Source organism: Sorex fumeus, unplaced genomic scaffold, assembly GCF_029834395.1.
Source record: "Sorex fumeus unplaced genomic scaffold, SorFum_2.1 ptg000098l, whole genome shotgun sequence".
Classification (NCBI taxonomy): Eukaryota; Metazoa; Chordata; class Mammalia; order Eulipotyphla; family Soricidae; genus Sorex; species Sorex fumeus.
The window spans coordinates 35,621,994-35,637,170 of NW_026606155.1; the positions used below are offsets into that span (position 1 = coordinate 35,621,994).

A 15,177-nucleotide genomic window follows, 5' to 3' on the forward strand; every position below is an offset into this window, starting at 1 on the left:
ATATATTTAACTCTTTTTTTCCCACTCGGACAATTAAGAGCTCATTGAGGGGTCATTAGCTGGCCTAACTTTGGAAATGTTGTGTTGTAGGGAATAAGGAGACTCTAGGAAAGATGAATTGGGAATAATGGTTGGTGGAATAGTCAGAACATACACACAGTTCTCAATATTATATTGACATATTTTATGGTACTCTAAAATAATTCCAATAAAAAAATCAAAGATCACTGATCACAAATCCACATAATGGATATAATAACAAAAAGTAGAAATATTGTGAGAATTATCAAAATGTCAAACAGACATACAAAGTGAGAGCATGCAGCCATAATGGCACTGACAGATCTGCACAATGGGAAGTTGTCACAATTTTTCAATTTGTAAAAAGTACAATATCTGCAAAGCACAATAAAGTGGTAAACAATAAAATGAAGTATCCTGTATAACAACAAAAACAAAAGAAAGGTTTAAAAAAATTAAGTCAGGACCAGAGAGACCATGAAAGGGCTAAAGCACCTGCCTTGCAAGTGGCCAATTCTGGTTTATTCTTGGCACTGCATATGGTCCCCTGGACACTGCCAGGGATCACTAAAAGAGGCAGAAATAGCTTTGAGCAGTGCCTGATACGGCCCAACCTCCTCTCCCTCTCATTCACTTCTCTTCCCCTGAAAAAGAGGAACTTCAATTTTTGCTACCACATACAGTGCTGTTTTGTAGGGTAATGAAAACGTTCTGGAATTAGATGGTGGTAATGGTTACACAGTTTTGTTAATATACTAAAATACTCAGAAGAATAAACTGAGGGCGAGGTGTTATGGAATATGAACTATCTCAGATAAAAAGAAAAAGAAATCTGGGGATAGGAAATAGTTCCAAGTGGTTATACATATGCTTTGCAAATTGCAGGCCTGGGTTCAATCAATCCTAAGTACATGGTCCCCTGAGTACCACTAGGAGAAAGCTCCCCAACAGCCTCTGAGCACCAAATCCTCTTTCTCTGCAACCAAAGAATCTGAGGTTATTAAGTATACATGGGTTTTTTTTCCTCCTCTTTTTCTATTTTTATAATATGGATAAAAATGTAGAGGGAAAAAAAGTAATAACAAAGGAATATGGTAAAGAGTGTAGTTCTGAAATTTTTTTTAATGAACCCTATCATTAATAGTTTTATAAACTATAAAAATTTTAAATTCCAGGAATATTTTGAGTATAGCTTTATTTGTAAACTTTACTTTTGGCACATATTCTTAATAAATTTAAGTTAAATCATCTTACAATTATTGTGACCGGTTTAATTTATAATTATATGAAAGAGAATAATACCTAGTCACTTTTGAAGCTGTCTGTAGTCCATAACCACTTGAAGATACTTTCTGGTAGAGTAGTTGTCTGTTGGTCAAATGAGTTTGGGGCTTCAGTCTAGGTATAATTGATTCAATGTGATTATAATTGAGGCATAAGACCTGTAGAAAGAATATGTTGTCTGACATTAAAATTTCAACACAGCTGCATTTATCTTGGATTTAAGGTCATCAATAACCTACAAGCTAATAGAAATACAAAGCCATGGATAAAAACTGAAACACACAACATAACATATCAAAAATATATATGAAAATAATTTTTTTTGCAGTACTGGGGATCTAACTAGTTTTCATGCATGCAAAGTATGGATTTTAGTGCTGAGCTACATTCCTGGTCACCAAATAATGAATTCGAATTTTTATCTTCTAAATTGTGTATATTTTATTTTGAATGTGTTAATTATATCATATGCTGTAATTTATTATATAATTACAACATTTCAATAGAAAATAATGGAGACCCTACAAAAACTGCTCATTTTTTTTTAATTGACCACTCACTGTCACTGACACTGTCCTCCCGTTGTTCATCAATTTGCTCGACCGGGCCCAGTAACATCTTCACTATGAGACTTTTTGTTTCTGTGTTTGGCATATCAAATACATCATGGGTAGCTTGCCAGGCTTTGCCGTGCGGGCGAGATACTCTCAGTAGCTTGCCGGGCTCTCCGAGAGAGGCAGAGAAATTGAACCTGGGTCGGTAGGGTAGGCTGCGTGCAAGGCCAATACCCTACCACTGTGCTATCGCTCCAGTCCATTGACCAACTTCTATAATTTGTTTTGGTGAACCAACTCCTCAATTGGAGATATTACCATTTCCCTGTTTAAAGGGCCTTAGTAGCATTCTCAATAAAAATTTTAAGGTTTGCTGTAACTTGGAAAAATTGGAGGATATAATGCTATGGGAAGTGAAGTAGAAAGTAAAAGATAAATACTGAATGATCTCACTCATATGTGGAGTATAAAGAAAGAAAGGGATTAGACATTTTCTGATACAAACAAACCCTTACATACAATTAATGGAACTGAAGAGGTGATGGGCGTGGCAGGGAAGGGATGGGACCGTAATGGTAAAGGGTCTTGAAGCACTGGTGGAGGGAATGGGTGTGGTAATTTTTCAATACCTTCAATAGTACTTCAAACTACCATATTTCAACAAGAGTTAATTTCCAGGGAAAAACTTAAGGCAGGAACCAGTGTTGTTGCTTGGGGAACTTGAGTTCTCCAACTGCAATTCACGCCAAATTCTATAAAGGCAGCATCTCACCCTATCTCCTGAGTAAGATTTATTACTTATAAGAATTATAAGATTTATTACTTATTATATTACGTAAAATAGATACTTATTACCTATACTATAATATTCAGAATAATATCTTAGTTAGATGAAAATACTTTTACTTGTTTTTGGGTGGCATCCAGTAGTGAGGGGTAGGGGCACTCCCAGAAGTGCTTGGGGACGGTGTGGTGATCACAGGTGCCAGGGAAAGAACTTGGAGCTCCCTCAAGTACAGAGCATCTGCTCCGGTCCCTTGAACCATCTCCCAACTCCCCAAAATACTTTTATCCATTGCACTGAAAATCTTGGAAAAAAAAAGAAAATTTGTGAGTGACTCACCTTCACCCTGGGAAGATAGATTAATCCACTGAATGAAGTGAGGTTATTGTTCTGTAGATTCACATTACACACATTTCTAAATTGGTCAACTGGAATCAAATCCACAGTTCTGAATTTATACAAAGAAAATATAATTAAAATTTTAATAGGTTAGAAAAATAAACAGACTTTTCATGTACAAACCCAAAGGCATTTAAAGAAGTCTTATTTGACAAATTATCTTCAAGAGAATTGACTTAATGTAAAAACGTGTGGATCAATAACTGAGTGAATACATATTTTTTGGAACAATATGTCATGACACTTAATTATTTAGAAGACATGTTTAACATCTTCAACAAGAGTTAATAAACATAATACTACTTTAATAGAAACTTCAAAAAATAAATTTCTGTCAATTTCTTTTGAAATTCATGTACAGGTTCTTGAAATCATGGAAAGCTGACATGACAATTCATAAGATTTTCAGTTATAAAGTTGATGAGTATATATGTGAGCTAGGTTATTACTGAGATACCAGGAAGTTAGGGAAAGGAAGAGAAGGAGAAAAATTATTCAAACTTTGTGTTCTTGAGTTCCCTAAAAATCTGAATGGTATGGGGCTAGAGCCATAGCATAGAGGGTAGGCGTTTGCCTTGCATGCAGCTGACCCAGATTTGATTTCCAGCATCCCATATGGTTCCCCGAGTACCTCCAGGAGTTAATTCCTGAGTACATGATCCAGCAGTAACCCCTGTGCATCTCTGGGTGTGACCCAAAAAGAAAAAAAAATTGAATGATGTTCTAGCTTATATGGATGTTTTGGTAATTAAACAGAATGCTAAATTTCTGGTACAGAGTTTTCATTATTTCACCTTCCTCTGAACTATAACAGAGAAGAACATGAAGTTAAATTAACATGCCCTAAACCATTTATTTACTTTTATTTGTTATTATTCATCACTCATTATTATTTTTTTCATTATTATTACTCATTTAATCATTATTATTCATTTATTTGACACATTTTTGCTAGTGGTTTCCAAGTGCAGATAATATGTAAAGGCAGCAACAAATAAGAAAAGACAGTGTTCTCAGGGTTGGAGCGATAGCACAGCAGGTAAGGCGTTTGCCTTGCACGTGGCTGACCCGGGTTTGATTCCCAGCATTCCCAGCATCCCATATCCGAGAACTGCCAGGAGTAATTCCTGAGTGCCTGAGCCAGCACTAACCCCTGTGCATTGCTGGGTGTGACCCAAAAAGCAAGAAAAAAAAAAAGACTGTAATGGCATTTTAGAGGGAAAGAACTTAAAGGAGGAAGTGAGGGTTGACTTCACATGGGAAAAAGTGTTTTTAAAATCTTGGGCCAGAGGGAGTGTTGAGTCATACCAAGCAGTACTCAGGGCTTACTCCTGCCTCTATGCTCAGGGGTCACTTCTAGTAGTGCATGGGGGGCCATATGGTGGTGCTGAGGATTTGAATCAAAGTCAGCTACATCCATGGAAATGCCTTATCTTTTATACTGTTTCTCTGGCTGTGGGACATGGGAGAAATATCTTAAATGGACACGTCACAGTTGTCTGATAAATTCTAAAGTTACAGTCAGAGGTACGGGTTGTAAGGAAAGACAGAAACATGCAGTACCAATGCATGAATGAGACTTAGATACCATAATATTTAGAAATTTCTGGACCTTAGGAATTTGTGAGATAGTAAAAAGATTATAAATGATGAAAATAAGCAGATAATTAAGGTAAGGGGTCTTCTATGCCATAAAAAGATTTTGAATATTATTCTGCAGGCAATAAAAAGTCACTTAACAATGCTGAGAAGAAAAGTGATCTGATAAAACTTGCATCTTAGTAGGCAGTATGGATAATAGAAGAATCTGCAGGGAAACTTACCTTGTAAGACACAACACCAAAAAATAAAACCCCACGTAAATTTGCAATATTGTTAATTTCCCAAGCTAGGCAAATGATACTGAGTCTGATAATAAGGAAAGAACTAAGGGGAATATCTAATATCTAAACTATAGAATTTGGTGATTAAAAAGATAAGACAAAAATGAAATTGAGCTGGAAAGATAGTACAGTAGGTAGGACACTTGACTTGCACACAGTCCATCCAGGTTTGATCCTCGGTATCCCTAGGAGTGACCCCTCAGTAGAGAGCCAGGAGTAAGCCCTGAGCACTGCCAGATATAACCCCAAAATAAGAAAGAGAGGGAGAGAGTGGTGAGAAAGGGAGAGAGAGAAAGAGTAAAAAAAGAGAGAGATATTGAGGAATGATTCCTAAATTTTTGGTTGGGCACCAAGGAGATAATCATTGTCTCTAAAATGCTTTCTAAAGAACAACTTAATATTCAAATGAGAAGAATGTTTGGGATAAAGTTAAGAACATCATCTTAAATAAAAAAAAATATGCCAAAGCTATCTCCCTGTGAAGAGAACAGAATAAAAGAATAATAAATGGCAGTGGACTGACAGACCATGTGAAGAGTAAGCCTGGTAGACATGCTCTAATCTCAAAAGTTTGGTTATAAAAGAGAAAATAGGTCTTAGAAATATAATAATGAAATTTAAATTATAGTGTGTATAGGAGTCGAGAAGGATATGGAAGGAGAAGCTGATAAAACACCAAGGCAGACATGGGCTGCCAAAACGCAGAAAAACAAAAATGATTGTCTGTACTTTTAATGCTCGTACGCTGGCATCTGCTGCATCCATTGAAGACCTTATGGTACAAGCACGAAAGATCAAGTACGACATCATTGGTCTGACCGAAACGAGAAGACATCAATCCCATCATGCTGTTTTCGACACTGGAGAAGAACTGTTCCTTGGAACATGTGATAAAAGAGGCGTCGGTGGTGTCGGTATCCTTGTCAACACAAACTTAGTCACAAGCATTTCACAAGCATTGATTCATTTGAATGCCTAACAACCCGAATCGGACGATTACACTTGAATAAATGTGGCTCACTACCGGCAGTTTCTATCTTTGTTGTCTACGCACCAACATCCAGTTATGGTGAAAAAGAAACTGAGAAATTCTACATTGAGCTGGAGAAATTCTATAAAGAAGATCACACCTTCTACAAGATCATTGTCGGTGATTTTAATGCCAAGATAGGACCAAGAAGATCAGTCGATGAACTCCACATCGGAACCCATGGCCTGGAATGGAACGAACAAGGTGACAGACTGTCTGAGTTCATCATGTCAACCAAAACCTTCCATGGTAACTCACAATTCCAAAAGGCTGAATCTAAACGTTGGACATGGGAGTCTCCCGATGGACGTTTCCACAATGAAATAGACCACATCATATTCAATCGGCGGTTTTGCCTAACCGATGTTGCTGTTGTCCCAAAATTCCAAACGGGATCAGACCACCGTCTTCTTCGTGCAAAATTCTACCTCACAGAACGAGGAGAAAAGAATGCAAGGTTTAAGAAGAAGACTCCCAGAACAACCACCAACTGGGAACTCTTTGGCTCTGTTGCAGCAACATGGGAAGATGCCGTCATTGACAACATTGATGAGGAATACGATCGAATGATTCAGCACCTCCATGATTGTGCAAGGAATGCCAAGAGAGAGATAACCACAAAAAACCGTCTTTCTTCGAACACTCTTGAACTTATTCGCCAACGTGGCGTGGCACGTGCCTCAGGCAACCACAAGCAAACGTCCGAACTGGCAAAACAGTGCGGAAAAGCCATCAAGGATGACCTCAAAAACAGGAGAGCAGCAGTACTGGTAGATGCAGCAGAAGCTGGGAAAAACATTCGTAATGCCCGCCTGTCCTTCACCAACTACAAAACCAAGATGACTGCCCTCCGACATCATGATGGATCTATCACATCTTCCAGAAGGGCAATGGAGAAGATTATTCAAGACTTCTACTCAGATCTCTTTAATAGCCACATCCACTTGCCCACATACCACATACCACATGATGGATATGTCGTTCCCAATGTTCTCCCTTCCGAAATCCAACATGCCATCTCGTCGGTAAAGAAACAAAAAGCGCCTGGCCCAGACAAGATCAGACCTGAACACCTGAAGAACTTACCATCAGTACTCATCAATACATTAGCTCGACTCTTCACACGCTACCTGTCTGAATGCAAGGTTCCATCCCAATGGAAAACCAGCAAGACTGTACTACTATACAAGAAAGGAGACATCCACGACATTGGCAACTATCGCCCAATCTGCCTATTGTCTGTCATCTACAAACTATTCACTCGAGTCATCCTGAATAGAATTAGCAGAACACTAGATGAAGGACAACCATGTGAACAAGCTGGATTCCGAAAAGGATTCAGTACCATCGACCATATCCACACAATAACCAAGCTCATTGAGGTATCTCGGGAGTTCAAGATGCCGCTCTGTCTAACGTTCATTGATTTAAAGAAGGCCTTTGATTCTGTTGAGACGGAAGCGGTCATGGAAGCCCTAGCCAATCAGGGCGTACAAACTCAATACATCAGGATCCTTCATGAGCTCTATTGCGGATTCACTACCAAGATCTCACCATTCTACAAAGAAGTAATCATCCATATCAAGAGAGGGGTTCGGCAGGGTGATACCATTTCACCAAAACTCTTCAGTGCCACCCTCGAGAACATCATGCGACGACTAGAATGGGAAAACATGGGAGTGAAGATAGATGGTCGGCAACTACACCACCTCCGCTTTGCTGATGACATCGTTCTAATAACACCAAACATCAGCCAAGCGGCACAAATGCTTGCGGACTTTGACCGTGAGTGTGGAAAGGTCGGACTACAGCTGAATCTTACGAAGACAATGTTTATGAGAAACAGCCTTGTTCCTGACGCTCCATTCGCTCTCAACGGAACCACCATCTCCGAATGCAACAGTTATATATACTTAGGTCGAGAAATCAACATGATGAATGATCTGGCACCTGAGTTACGCAGGAGGAAGAGAGCAGCTTGGAATGCCTTCAAGAGCATTGAAGAAATAACTAAAAGGACAAAGAACCTCCAACTACGAGCACATCTCTTTGATTCCACTATTCTTCCTGCATTAACATATGCCTCAGAGACCTGGACCCTACGAAAACAGGATGAGAACACTATTCGGGTCTCTCAAAGAGGAATCGAAAGAACTATGCTTGGAATATCACGATTCACTCAAATGAGAGATAGAATCCGGAGTTCTGATCTTCGTCAACGCTCAAGAATCAGAGACGCTGTCTCATTTGCCAAGACATCAAAAATCAGATGGGCTGGACATGTAATGAGGTTTACAGACAACCGCTGGACTAGAGCCATTACTGATTGGATTCCACGAGACATCAAAAGATCACGTGGACGCCCACCTATAAGATGGTCAGACTTCTTCGTCAAGACCCTAAATGATCGGTTTGAGGCTCTACATGTTCCTAAAACGAACAGATACCATTGGGCTACGCTAGCACGCAACCGGGATGAATGGAGACGTTACTGGCACCCGCTCGAATAAATCGATGAATAACGGGGATTAAGTGATTAAGTGATTAAGTGTTATAAAAATTAGTTTCATTTTAAGGGGAAAGTTAGTGTGAGATTCTGAAGTAGAGAGTTATTGTATAATAAAGTACATATTATTATAAAAGTTCTATAATAATGATTATACCTGATGGACGATGAAGTCCAATTTAGTTCCTGCATTTGAGAGAAGTCTGAATGCCCTTGTCGTTCTGCAATCATGTCAGAAGTAAGTCGGCCACCAAACAAATCTTTTGCACACTCGATTTCTGATGATTCCTGTAAAGGAGAACACTTCAGTGATTTCCTTTTACTGATGACTACATGACATTCTCTGACTTCAAGTCTAAACAGAATGAACTAATTTCTTTCTATTCTTCTAAGTACATCTAGCCTCCACCTACTACTATATATAAAACAAAGACACTTAAAGGTACAAAGAAGACCTTTAGACTAAAGAAAGTGAGTTCCTTCATATGTTACTTGAATTATGGTAAGAATTTTATGTTTAGCCATTATCCTCTGTTCCTAGTTGGGCCAGATGCAGTTGGTAAAGCAATGGAAAACTGGCTGTTTAAAAGGATGCCAACATGGGATATGAGTCTACGGAAATTTGGAGACTAAATTAATGTAGGGCATATTGATGCTCATCAGAACTCCTTTTCAGGATTGGAATGTGATTCTAATTGACAAGTAGCTGTCCCTATATGCTCACTGAAGTGGCTAGCCGGATCTATGAAACAGATGGACCTTGGGGGTCTAAATGAATCCTGACATATTCTTTTTGTACCCTCTAAAGCACAAAATGCCATTAAGAACTGCTCTATCTGATAGGAAAAGAAGCAGATACTGCAGATGGCTATGTGGCAGATTTCCCTAAGAGCGAAGGGCCTGAACATAGCTGGCAAGTCTAACAGCTATGCTAGCCCTAAGGGGACTACAAATGAGTCTTGATGAGAATAGATAGTGACTTGTGAACTAGGCTTTGCTTGCCCCATGGTAAATGCAAATGCTAAGAGCTATGAAGGAATGGAACAGAAGCTAGAGCAACAATTCAGATGGCTATTGTTTCTTCATAGAAGGAACCATTTGACATTGTAAGTCCAACAAGGGCAAAGCAGTAGTCTTCTCAAGAATAATAACAAATTTGAGTGGGTAATTAAGACACTGACTTTCTACAATGAGGAGCTGGAACATGAAAGTCTGCTTATACCTTCCACTTTCAAGAGTAAGTGTTTGCAACTCAATGGGAACATGAGAGTTTACCTGAGGAAATGTCTCTACCTTTCTGGTGGATTTTTGGTGGAAGAAATAAAGGATACTCATATGAAAATGCACCTTTATTTATTTTTTAGCTGAGGTAACATGGTTACAATTGCATTACTATATGATTTTGGTTTCAAAAAGCTACTGCACCTCTGCCACCACCAAAATGCCCAAGACGTTCCAGCATTGTTCATAATGTCATATCTAGTCTGCTTACTTTCCTACTTTCAACCCATCTGCCACTACTTGGTAACCTCTTTCCACTGACTCTGCAAATTCTTGTTGAGAGATAATAATGCAGGTAGAACCACCATGTCTTTGTTGTTGTTGTTGGGGTAGGCGGTACTCTTAGCAGAGGTTTTTTTTTTTGTCACACCTGATGATGCACAGGAGTTACTCCTAGCTCATGCACTCAGGAATTACTCCTGGAGGTGCTTGGGGGACCATATTGGATGCTGGGAATCAAACCTGGGTCAACCACATGCAAGGCAAACGCCCTACCCACTGTGCTATCGCTCCAGTCCCTTTAGCAGAGTTCTTGAGCTACTCCCAGTTGGTGCTTGAGGGCCACTCCTAACAACGTTCTAGAGACCATGTAATGTAGGGGATCTGATCAAGGCTAAACTTTTATTTTCTTTGTTTTTGTCTCACTTTAAATACTGCTTTGAAATATTGTTCCAAATATTTCTTTCAAATTCAGTCCTATGTTCTGATCTTTGCTTTACCTTTATTACTGTTTTAGATCCAAGAAAACAGCAGAGATCCAGAGAAGTCATTTCTATCTTGTCCCATAAAATTGTGCTGCTTATGATGTTGGAGCTATAGTACAGTGGGTAGGGCACCTGCCATGTATGCAGATGATGAGGGTTCAATCCCTGGTCCTCCATAGGGTCCTTCGAATCCTACTAGGAGTGATAACTGAGCGCAGGGCCAGGAATAAACCCTGAGCACCACTGGGTGTGGCCCCGAAACAAACAAAATAAAAAAAAAAGCAAAACACAAAAACCTGTATTGTTTATTTAGTTTAAGGCCTTGAGTCCAGTGGGTCAAATGTAAGCAGAATTTCCTCTTCCCTGCCACTTCAAAAATTAGCCGGAGAAGAAACTTTCCAAATCCAAATGTAAAATGTACTTTATATTTTAAGAAACGTAAAATTTTAGTATCAACTAGTGATAAAACTGCTTAAAATAATATGCGAATATGCAGTTTGGACCAAGTGCTATGAATCACAAAATAACTCACAATTGACATTCCATCCAGTGCTTTCAGTTCTGTTAGATGAAATATGACAAACAACCGATAGTTTTCTTGATTCCATACAATAACGTTTCCAAAAATATCCAGAATGACCAGGTTGCATAAGGTCTAGGTAATAAAACAAATACATTAAAGTCATATGACTCTAGTAAAGATTTTTTTCCTTTGGAAGTTTTCTTTGGGCTGGAGTGATAGCACAGCAGTAGGGCGTTTGCCTTGCATGCTGCAAACATGGCCGACCCGAGTTTGATTCCTCCACTCCTCTCGGAGAGCCCGGCAAGCTACCGAGAGTATCTCGCCTGCACAGCAGAGCCTGGCAAGTTACCCGTGTTGTATTGGATATGTCAAACACAGTAACAACAAAGTCTCCAATGGAGACGTTACTGGGCCCGCTCGAGCAAATTGATGAACAATGGGAGGACAGCAGACAGCAGCAGTTTTCTTTGGCAGAGGGGTCTCAAGTCAGCAGCCAACTCTGTGCCAACTGGGTATCAGTTCAATGCAAGGTCCTGGGAAAGCAATGCTGGTTGGTCCTTACAGAGTCAGGAATTATCTGGGCCACACCTATCTGGTAGCGATCTGGGGGCCTTCAGGGTGGCACCTGGGTATTCTGCCTGTTCTGTCACTTGACTATTCTGGGAATCATTTGGTACTGGAAACTGAACTCTTAACTGCTGTACTATGTTCCAGCCATCATCCACTATAGTTTAATTATATCTTGCATATTTGAATTACTCTATAATTTCCAAGTTACTAGAATCATTTTTGTGGGGGTGACTACAAGCAGTGACTGGTGGTATCTGAGGGCCACTCCTGGTGATAATCAGTGACTTCAGTGATCTGAATGCTGTCAAGTAACTCTTTCAGTGCACTAATTATATTTACAGATGATTAAGGTGCAATTTTGTACAAAATTTCAATGATTTCCATTATATGATAAAATACTGTTTAGAATGCTTGTGCTAAGTGCTAAGTGTATTGTCTATCAGCAGTGAAGACTTGAAAGGAACACTACTGAGTTTTAAAAAGTACACTTTGTTTATGAGATAATGACCTAATAAGTTAAATGTGTGTATATATACGTGTGTGTATAGAGAGAGATAGATAGATAGATACATACATACATACAACAGGATTGAAAAGAATTCTGCTTTTAAAAAGAAATAAAAATGTTTCTGTCTCTTGAAGTAGTAGTAGGAAATCTTAAAGGGAAAATAAATAAGCAGTAAGTAAATGAGAAATAAAAAAAATTGCCCTGGGAAAGAATTTTATCCCCCAAATAGGTTGGAGAATCTTTAGAAAGACTGAAGAAGGTACTAGTCAGGAATTATGAGGATTGGGTTTAAAAATTTTTTTTTGGTATTAAGAATTATTTTTAGAGAACAAAGAGATGGCACAGAATCTAAGAAGCATGCTTTGAATGTGCATGCAGTTCAATTCCTGAACCTACATGGCATCCCTGAGTATAACTCAGGTGGCCCCAAGCAATGCCAGGTGTGACCCTGCAGGGTCCAGGCACTGTTAGGTGGCTAACAGTGAATTACTGGTAATAGCTCCTGGGCCCTTTAGCACTGTTTAGGGGCCACCCCCTTTGCTAAAATTAACATAGGAGGTTATCAGCTTAGACACGCTATACTTACATATGTTTATATGTAAATATTTATTAAATGCAAATACATTTTAACAATGGGCTGGAGCGATAGCACAGCGGTAGGGTGTTTGCCTTGCACGCAGCCAGCTTGGCCGAGCCAGGTTCGATTCCTCCGCTCCGGCAGGCTACCGAGAGTATCTCGCCTGCACAGCAAAGCCTGGAAAGCTACCCGTGACGTATTCAATATGCCAAATACAGCAACAACAAGTCTCACGATGGAGACATTACTGGGCCCGCTTGAGCAAATCGATGAATAACAGGAGGACCATGACCGTGACATTTTAACAAACCTTGTTTGTTAGGGGGTTTGGGGTTAGCTGCCAGAAGTTCCCAGGGAAACATATAGTGCCAGGAATCAAACTGGGGTGAGTTCATTCAAGGCAAATGCCTTAAGCCTTGTATGATCTCTCTGGCCCCAGACTTTGTTATTCTTGGTATTTTCTATATTGTCCACATTCTTTACAGTGAACATGAACGATTTTCATAGTAAAGAGAAACAATAAATATTTAAAAAACACAAAAACGGGGGATGGGAAGATAGTAGAGGGATCAGCATGAGCCTGAACCAGATTTGATCCCAGCATCACATGACCTCCTGAGCATCACCTGGTGAAACCCTGAAAGTACCAAACATGGAGCATCTTTCAGGTGTGGCCCTGGAGGCCCCTAAGCACCACTAGGGTGTCTCTGAATAGTCTCTAGCATTCAGAGCCTGAGAAGCACATCCTAACTGGGCTCTCCCATTAGGCTCATCCCCAGCCTGGTTGGCTGAAAATCTCCAGGAAAGGCCTTGGGTCCACTGAATACCACTTGAGAGATTTCCCTGAATAAGCAAACAAAAATTATGCAACATTAATACCCCAGATAGTCACCTTTAAATTGTAGATCTCCTGATTGACAGCAATATAGTTATTGCTTACATATAATTCAGTTAGAGTAATAACATTTTGTAAACCACTCAGTGAAGCAATTTTATTGTTTTCAAGAGAAAGGGAATGAAGATGAAGCATGTTATCAAACATATTTTTTTCCAAACCAGTGAGGAGATTATTATTCATGCTTAGGCGCGTTAATTTAGTCAGCTTGGAAAGACCTAGAAAAACAAGCAAATTAAAGAGAAAATTCAGACAGCGCTGAAATTTTTAAAAAATAACTTGACCATCTAATGCTAGTTACTCTTTTCCTAAATTCAAGTGGCCTTAAAAAGTCTGCACTGGGGCCAGAGTAATAGTACAGTGGGTGAGGTGTTTGCCTTGCATGCGGCTGACCGGGTCATTTGATTCTCTGAACATCGCCAGAAGTAATTTCTGAGTGCAGAGCCAGGAGCAACCCTTAAGCATTGCTGAATGTGGCCCCAAAACAAAAAATAAAAGCAAAAAAAAAAGTGTCTGTACTGTTAATCACCATTGTTTATCCTTGGTTTAAGAATGATATATTTATGAAAAGTATAATATATAGGTTTAGGGCAACTTAAAATAAAATCCTAAAAGCAAAAAATCAAAAATCCTTACATATATGCTAAACCTACCTATGTCCAGGGGAAAAGAAGAGAAATCTGTTAAAGTTTTGTGGGTATCTATCTGAAAAATATAGAAAAACTACTGTTTGGAGGATTCTTTCCTTCAATAGCTTTATGGAGGGGGATAAAGGAGAATAGGAGTCAATTATATACAAAGCACAACTAATAGTATTCAATAAATTATTAAAAATATATGTTGTTAATAAGGTATATAATTAGGTACTGGAGAGATAGTACAGTAGGTAGGGTGTTTGCCTTGCACTTGGTCAACCTGGGTTTGATTCCCAGCATCCCCCAAGTTGTCAGAAATAATTTCTGACTGCAATGCCATGAGTAACCCTGAGTAGCGCTGAATGTGACCCAAATCCAATAAATAAAAAATATATATAACTAATTTTAAGTGTTTAACTGTTTGAATCAAATTATTTTATTTTATGATATGAAAAGGTAGTAAAAGTACATGCTAAATTAAAATTCCACAATCCAAAAAGTGCATAAGATATAGAGATGTTTCATTCCCAGTTGGATTTCCAGTCCTTACCTTCCCGAACAAATATATAATATATAATATAATCCTGTTATCAAAATGCACTTTCAAGAATAATTTATGCTTTTAATGATGTATATTTGTGTGGGCATATACCCACTTACACATAGTCCCCTTTCCAATCAAAAGGTACACACTGTGATCATCCGTTTTTATTGCTAAGAATTATTTACTCATTTGTGTAGGTGGAGAGAAGAATAAGAGGATATTATTAGTAAACTATACATAGAATGTTTCTTTCAGTTTACTCCCAGGATCAAAGCATAACATGAAGGTAAGAAGAATTAATACAGTTGGAAAGGAGTAAAAATTATTTAGAGTAATATATTCCACTTTTTATATTTTATCTTTTAGTTTCTGATGAGCATAAGTCCCCATAAAGAATCTAGGAAGTTTGAAAGAGGGTAAGGAGGTAAAATCTCTTTTATTTTTTCCGGACAAGGTTGCTAAGGTTTTATTTCTATTTC

At 38.8% G+C, this 15,177-nt stretch overlaps 1 protein-coding gene across 1 annotated transcript in view; it reads right to left on the reverse strand.

Annotated features, from left to right (window-relative positions):
• The window catches only part of LRRC9 (leucine rich repeat containing 9), a 133,867-nt gene that overhangs the window by 35,509 nt on the left and 83,181 nt on the right, over positions 1 to 15,177 (reverse strand). Inside the window, exons 22-26 of the mRNA XM_056133779.1 lie at positions 13,517 to 13,737; positions 10,979 to 11,101; positions 8,619 to 8,749; positions 2,983 to 3,091; positions 1,324 to 1,463 (exon numbers count right to left, since the gene is read on the reverse strand). Coding sequence (XP_055989754.1) covers positions 1,324 to 1,463; positions 2,983 to 3,091; positions 8,619 to 8,749; positions 10,979 to 11,101; positions 13,517 to 13,737 — 724 coding nt within the window. The remainder of the gene's footprint in view (positions 1 to 1,323; positions 1,464 to 2,982; positions 3,092 to 8,618; positions 8,750 to 10,978; positions 11,102 to 13,516; positions 13,738 to 15,177) is intronic.